Consider the following 7,789-nt stretch of genomic DNA (forward strand, 5'->3'; position numbering starts at 1 on the left):
ACCTAACTTTGATACTCAGACCCACTTGTGTGCTTTGCAGCATCAGTAGCTTCTGTTTTGTGCAGGTTCCTTTCCTCCGACCCAGACTGCTCCAGGTGCCCAGCCCCGCCCGCCTTCCCGACGCACGTGTCTGCTATTCGCTGCGTGGCTGAGCTGTCGGAATTTGAAGATATACAAATTGAAACCGAGTGGCCCTATGTCCAGCGTCGGGGAGGGAGAGTAAACGATGCGATTGCCTCGCAGCAACTCTAGGGTCGGGACCCCGCTCCGGCCCCGCTCGCGGGAGCCCCGCCCCAGGCCGCTCCCCTCCTCCTTCGCAACACATTTCCCTGCGGCAGGGGAAGAGGAAGGGGGTGTGGACCCGGCCGGTTCCGGAAGGCAGCTTCAGCCGGGAAGGGGCCTGGGGAGTGGGTGGTGGCAGGAGGGTGGAGACGGGGCGGGGCCCGTGGAGAGCAAAGGGGCCTCCCGCTCGCCGCCGGGCTTGGGGCACAGAGGCCTGGAGGCGTGGGGCGAGATGGCGGCTCGCAGCCTGGGCTGCGGTGTCGGGAGGCTCCTGGGCAGCCTGCCAGGGCACGCGGGACCGCGGGGGTGGCCGCCGCCCGGGGTCAGCGCGCTCCGCAGGGCGGCCTCTGGGCCCTCGGGCAGCGTCCCCGCCGCCGGCGTGCAGCCCGCCTCGTACCCCATGCTGAGGGTGCAGGCGGCCCAGCAGCCAGCCGCCTTCTGGGGGCCGCTGGCGCGGGAAACGCTGCTGTGGGACACTCCCTACCACACCGTTTGGGACTGCGACTTCAGCAGCGGCAAGATCGCCTGGTTCTTGGGAGGCCAGCTAAACGTATCTGGTGAGTGGGCTGCGGGGACCCAGGGCGCCCCCAACTCACACCTCCAGGGAGGACTCACAGAACCCGGTCGGCGCAGCAGCCCCAGGCGGATCGCAGCCTCGTGGGCCACGTCAACACCCGCCCTAGAGGCTCCAACCTTTCCTCCCGCTGCAACCCCAAGCCCAACCCTGCCTTGCCCACTCCAGCCTTTGCCCACGGAGACCTGGCCCGGCGTGAGCTGGAGTCGTCAGCTTCTGGCCTGGCTCCAGGGGCTCCTCCAATGGTGGGCTCTCAAGTTTAACCACGTGGCTCCACCGCCCCGTGGAGCGCAATCCTGCGCCGAGCAGCGGGGGACACCCGGGCCAGGTTGGGGTGGAGTGTGCCGGGCGCCCGGGAGTCGGGACTTCTCCGCGCCTATCTCACAGGCCGGAGGCAAAACCGAAAAGCATCTGGCTGTTGTCAACACCAGCTGCCTGTCCAGCGACTGGCCTGGGAAGAAATAGTGCCCATGTAAACAAACCGAGCTGTGGCAGGTGGCCAGGAGGAAAACACCCCAGACAAGCAGCTGGAATCACTTATCTCGTTGCTCTTGGGCAGGAAGGAAGGAATGGCGGGGCGTCTCAGCTCTCAGTTTCAGTTGCCTCTCCCCTGCCCCCGCCCCAAAGACCTAGGGCTTGCTTTAGACCTGGTTCTCACTGAGATCCCAGAAACCAGCTCCACCAGTGTCAATACTGCTCTTTTGTTAAGATTTGAGATTGGGCCGGTGGGGGAGATTACACTATGCCTCCAGGCAGCAAGGAGAAAAGGTCCAGGAAATGGAGGCAGTGTCCAGCCAGGCAGGGTAGGCTGGATGTGGGCAGCCTGAGGCGGAGGGGACTTGCAGCCAGTTGGGTGCTTAGAGGGATTTCGCTGTCAGGAAGGATAGCACACCCTGTTAGGTGGAGTCTGGGCAGTGTTTCAGGGAAAGACCTGCAGATCTTCATGGCAGGGTTCTGGCCAAGACCTGAACTTTGAGATAGGCGTCTCACACAACTCCACCATTTACTCCTCTGAACCTGTCTCATTTGTAAACTGGGGATAATATGTTCCTCCTGCTAGACTAATTGTGAGGACAGTGTCCGAGGTGTGGAATAGGCCCAGCACTTTTTAGTGATCAATAAGTAGTAGTGATTTTAATTTATTATATTTAGAAATAGCCATACAATTATAGATAGTATCTTGTAGTTATTTTTCAAAGAAACTCAAGGGAATTTTGAACCAGATTCCCTCCTCCCCCCCCCCCCCCATATTGTATACTACTTTGCTGGCTTAATCAAAATTACTTACTAGATAAGTGTTTTCTCTAAAAATGAGTCAGCAGCAAGTGTCCTTAAACAAATGGGGAAAAAAACCAAACCCTTAGGTTTGCAGAGTTGGTGGCAGTGCCCTTGAAGAGAAGAGAGCAACTCACAGAAGAGAGGGCAGAAAATGTGCAGCTGCTGTGGAAGCCAACTGGGACTTGGGAGGTCTGAGGCTGTCATGAATGATCAGGGTTGGCTTGAGCAAACCTGCAGTCTCTCACTTTCAGATAAGTCACTGGAGATGGACCTCACTGGGCAGGCAGCAAGGGCCTCTTAATCCTCACTTGGTCAGGGTCAGCATGTGGTCAGCTAGCAGAAGTGCCTTTTTCCTTGACTTATTTTGCCAGAAATGGTTCTTCAGAAACTGCCTTGTGGGAAAACAGCTTTTCAGCAGCATTCTCACCTGTAATGTGTATGCCCACCCTCTCATCTGTCAGAAATATCTCTGCCCTTTGTCAGCGTCTGCAAACCACAGAGGTGATGATATAAAAACGTCCAGACCAGGTCATAGCAGCCCTGGGAGACCCCTAGAAAGCTGTGGAATGGTGAGGGTGTTTTGGCCTGATCTGTCTGTGTGATAGTGTGATGATGGCTTGTCCCAAAAAGGCGTCAACTTTTGAAACTCTGATTACCCCTTCAGGAAGATCTATACCAGTACTTCTTGAATTGTGGTCCCCAGAGCAGGGGCATCAAGTATCACCTGGGAACTTTTAAGAAATGCAAGTTCTCAGACCCTATCCTAGACCCCTGGAATCAGAAACCCTGAGAGTGGGGCTCTGCCATCTATGTTTACAAGCCGTCCAGTGCTTCTGATGTTCATGTAAGGTTGACTGCCATTGACCTATATGCTAGGGTGGACGAAGGCACTTCTAAATGAGCAGACTTAGAATTAATGGAGATGACTTTAGTAAAGAAACAGAAATGATAGATAGGTGGTATAGTACACCTTAGTCGTTCTGGGTATACCTTGAGAATCCCACCTGTGTCTTAATCCTTGCTTTCTTCTTATTCTTTGCATGGGTTTCCTTGTCTGTTCAATAAGGAAAATGTTCTCCTTGTTATTGTTCCATATCTTACCGGCCCCAAACATTGTATTACTCTCACAGTTCTGTGGGTCAGGACTTTGAACAGGGCCCCATGGGAATGGCTTTCTTCCACTCCCCATTATCTAAGTCTGGGACTGTTGTCATCTGCTTGCTTCTTACTCCCAAGTCTGGGGCCTGAGCTGGGATGACTCAAGCTAAACTCAGCTAGAACTGTGGCCCAAAGCACCTACACAGAGCTTCTCACAGCTTGATGACTGGGTGGAGGGAACATCATTGACCAGAGGTCACAGACACCACCTCAGAAAGCTGCTAGGTTCCTTCTGACCAGCAGTGGTTGGCCTGGGGACACCTAGGACTGTCATTAGCATTAAACGAGAAAAGCTCTCTACACAGTTTTTAGCATGTAACTTGTACCTACTCACTCCAATTATTAGCCTTTGTTCTTTATTATTGAATCCTTTGGGGATGGGATAGGAGACTGTGACCTTAAGCCTAGCCTTTGGCCGTGCTGCTGAGAGTGCTGTTTCCTCTGAACAGGACCACGTGGGCTTGTGTCTGATCAGCCTGGGACAGGTGGGAAACAGGTCAGGAGGGCATGCAGGTGGCCAACATCAAAGTCCATCTGGAGCTCTGGGATAGTAGCCAGGTCTTTGAATCCTTTGGGGATGGGGTAGGGGACTGTGACCTTAAGCCTAGCCTTTGGCAGTGCTGCTGAGAGTGCTGTTTCCTCTGAACAGGACCACGTGGGCTTGTGTCTGATCAGCCTGGGACAGGTGGGAAACAGGTCAGGAGGGCATGCAGGTGGCCAACATCAAAGTCCATCTGGAGCTCTGGGATAGTAGCCAGGTCTTTAGGTGGGTCTTGATGTCAGAAGGCCCACTGGGCAGGGGAGGAAGAGTCACCACCTCATTTAGTGACTTGCTTCTATTACCTTTAAATAAAACTGCTTTGCAGAAGGTTCTTTGGAAAGCCAAGATCTAAAAAAGATTTTTTCCAATCTTTGAAATATGACTCTGTTCTTTGTAGGGCTCAATAGATATTTTGCTCTGTGGCATATAAACTCAAGATATCAGGAAGTTGCAAATGTGGAACTGGAGGGATACTATTACATGTGTTACTTTCAAAAAACACAAACTCTATTTTCTAAACACCAAATTCTGAGTCTGATTTTTAAAAAGTGTGTATTTTTACTTTCAAGCAAGGGTTAGAGAAACTGTATTTAACTAAGCATTAAACACAGAAGTTTCTGGATGCTTTTTGGAACATTAGTTGCAGCAATGGGAACCATTTTGCTGTCCTTTCTCTTCTTTATGACGTGCCTGAAATAATTTAGAAGGCAGACACACTGACAATGGCATGATGCTACATTCATGTGCTTCACTTATCTCTCAGTGATTGAAGTACTTTTAACTTGTCTAAGGTCTTTCAAGGAATTCTGAATGAAAATATAACCCCAGGTCTTAGGAACAAGATCCTGTAGAAGAGACTGAATTCTCCCCAGTTGTCAGAGGTATGACTGACTTTAAAGAGCAGATGTTTCTGGAAAGTTGGCAAATATAATTTTTGCGACTGATGTAATATTTTAAAATATGCCAGAGAGATTTTCTATTTAAAGAAAACCCATTGCGAATCATTTTTTGACTATCAACTCCCTTTTTTTTTAAAAAAAAAAATTAAAATTAGATTTCTGTATGTAGGTTTACTTAAAGTTGGGGAGAGGGAGGGATGTATTTAAACCACAGACAGCAGGAGTTCTTGAAAATTCCTATGTAAGTATATGCCATCTTTATAACAGAAATAATAACCCTCTTGTAGTCTTTTTTTTAAAAAACAAAGCCCCAAACTTGTGAACCACCAGTAGGCATTTGTTTAACTATTTGCAGAGCTGTGTTTCTATGTTAGATCTGCACTGAAGTTAACATGATGGCGCCTCTTCTCATCTCATTGTCGTGACACCAATGTGAAGTGGTTGGTGGTCTTATTGTACAGATGTGGAAATAAAGGTTCCAATTCATGTAAGTGATGAACAGTGCAGGAAATGCCCCAAATGGCACAGGGCCTACATTCTAATGAGTAAAGTAGAATTTGCCCACAAATCAGTAAATGGGAAAATCCACACTGGGGTAACTTGCTCAATGCTTTTACAGTTGTTAAGGGTAGATTTGTGATGTCATCCTCCACGCCACCCCTATGATAAGTGAATCTTAGGGACCTTGTGACCCAGATGGAGGAGGGTTTAGCAGAGCCATCATTGTGTCCCAGAATGGGGACCACTGGGTGGAATAAGTAAGCAGTTAAATGGTGCAGGCCACTGAATGATGGAGAGGGAGAGATCATTGTGTGCTAGGAAATTTGGAAAAGGCTTGAATTAGGAGATAGGAACCTTAAATTTCACTAGGGCCTTCCCCAGCTCTTCTTGGAAATGCATGGAACTGGAATTTTCTTGTCCCACTGCCCATTTCTTTGGGTGGAGACACTTTTTCCTAAACATGAGGAAGTAAGAATTCCTTTCATCTTCGTTCTCTCACTCTCTTCTTTCTTTTTCTCCTTGCAATTGAGCTAATAGCAGGAACCACACATATACGTGGCATTTTAGGGCCACTGTCACCCAGACCCTGCACTTTGCTTTTTCTGGGAGCTTGTGTCATCTGAGTGTCAACCATGAGAGTTGTGCGCTGTATTTCCCTTGGAAACACTTCCATACCATCTGAGTCTGTGACAGAAAACTCTCCAGTGGCATCTAATTTCTGCTGTCACGCCCAGAGTCAGGAACCATTACCCCCACTACAGATTAGGAAATTGAGATTTAGATTAAATAACAGGTGGATCATCTTTGGTTAGTGAGTGGCTGGACAGGGACCGGACTTTGGAGAGTGGCTTTGGCCTATGACTGCAGGCTGCCTTCTAGCAAGGGTGGTGCCACCTGTCTTACAGAGCTAGCAGGTGTCTTTGATCACTCCTGTCTCTATAAGGAAAAGAAAGCCCCCTGGAATCTGGAATATACATACAAAGTAGAATGTGTGTAGATGTATGCATGCATGTCTGTCTGTGGGTGTATTGTCCTGGACCAGCAGCAACAGCATCACTGGAATCTGTTAGAGGCGAAATGCTCAGGCCTACCCAGACCTGTGCTCAGTCAGACTTGGGATAATGATGGTGCTCACAATCTCTTTGCTAAGAAGTCCAGAGGGAGTTCTGGGGGATTTAGAAGTGCTGATTTAGACTAATAAGAGATCTTTTTGAGGAAGAAAGCCATGAAGACAGGAAGAGTTCTGTTCTCTCCCTTGGGGATGGGGCCAACCTGGTGCCATTTACTCTATTGTTGCCCTCCACATCTAGGACTTGAATGGTCTGTCCACCAGAGCTGTGGTGCTTCTCTGTTCTGTGCTCTTGGTTAGGCTGCTTGCATACAAACATCTGGGAAGGACCTCTGACTTCCTTCCACAGAGGGACAGCAGGGGCACACATCTTGAGTGAGAGGGGTCATGAGGTCCAAGGGATGTGAAGTGCTCACTGAGAGGGTGGGCACCAAGGGAAGACAGCAGTGAGGAGAGTGGGACAGTGTGTGCCAGGCAGGGAGAAACCATGCAAAGGTCCTGAGGCAGGAAGGTGCTCAACAGCCTTGGCACTGCCAGTGGGGAGAGGTAGATCACGTGGAGCCTTGGTGGCCTCTTGTCTAGCACCTCCTGTATGCAAGGAAGGCACCTAGGGGATGCTGCACTCAGGGCTCGGTGCTGAACTGCCTGAATTCCTACCATTCGTCAGCCCTGGGCTGGTATTGCTGGCCACCCAGCTACACCCTGGATGCTGTCCATCCCATGGACCTCTGCTCTCCTATTTGGAGTGAACCAGGCACAGAGTGCCCTTCTGGTCTCTGAGGCACTGAGGGTTTAGGTTCGAAGTTGGGCAGTCACCCTTGGGGTGGGAAGCATGTGCCGGCGCCCTGGCTGCTGTGAGAGCAGGCAGTGTGAGTAGATGAGCCCTAGCTGAGGAGTTACTTGTGCTTTGAGGCCTTTCTTACTATTTCCTAGCTCAGTCTTGGGCAGGTCACTGGACTACCTGGAGACTGTTTCCTAAGCTATACCTGATCCACCCACGTTCCAGGGTGACTCAGAAGGTCCAACTCAGGGTGAGAGAAGGTGTGTTGGAGCAGGCTTCTAGGATAAGAGTGTGCACACCTATCACCTTGAGTCTTCTCAAGGCAAGTCTGGGGTGGAACTAAAGGTTTGCATCTGTTTTCCATTGCTGCCTGGAGCAGCCTGGGCCAGTGATCACTCATGTGCACGTGGAAGCAATACCCTCTTCCTGGGTGCACGGCTGGAACCCACTCTGTTTCTTTTCCAACCCTTTCTGCAGTATCTGCCTTCAGTTTCAAGGGTCTGGGCACTCCAAGCCTTGTTGTGACCTGCCCAGGGTCACTGCCTCCTGTTCCACTGCTCAGGTCCTCTAGGGCCAGGCAGTTGAAGGAGTACAGAGCCCAGGGCAGAATGTGGCTTCATCTACTGGATTGTTCAAGAGAAGTCAGAAATCCCTGGTGTCTGTGTCTCTCTCTCTCTCTCTCTCTCTCTCTCCCTCCCCCTCCCTC

General features: G+C 50.4%; 1 protein-coding gene across 2 annotated transcripts in view; it reads left to right on the top strand.

Moving 5' to 3' along the window:
• The first annotated feature begins 424 nt into the window (after nt 1-424).
• ACSS1 (acyl-CoA synthetase short chain family member 1) overlaps nt 425-7,789 on the top strand; it is a 56,999-nt gene continuing 49,634 nt past the window's right edge. The window contains exon 1 of one of the 2 annotated variants that reach the window (XM_025039601.1): nt 425-839. In XM_025039601.1, the coding sequence (XP_024895369.1) occupies nt 515-839 (325 nt within the window). In that variant the 5' untranslated portion in view covers nt 425-514. The remainder of the gene's footprint in view (nt 840-7,789) is intronic. The other variant, XM_006921506.3, reaches the window with a different exon arrangement.

This window comes from Pteropus alecto, unplaced genomic scaffold (assembly GCF_000325575.1).
Source record: "Pteropus alecto unplaced genomic scaffold, ASM32557v1 scaffold199, whole genome shotgun sequence".
Lineage (NCBI taxonomy): Eukaryota > Metazoa > Chordata > Mammalia > Chiroptera > Pteropodidae > Pteropus > Pteropus alecto.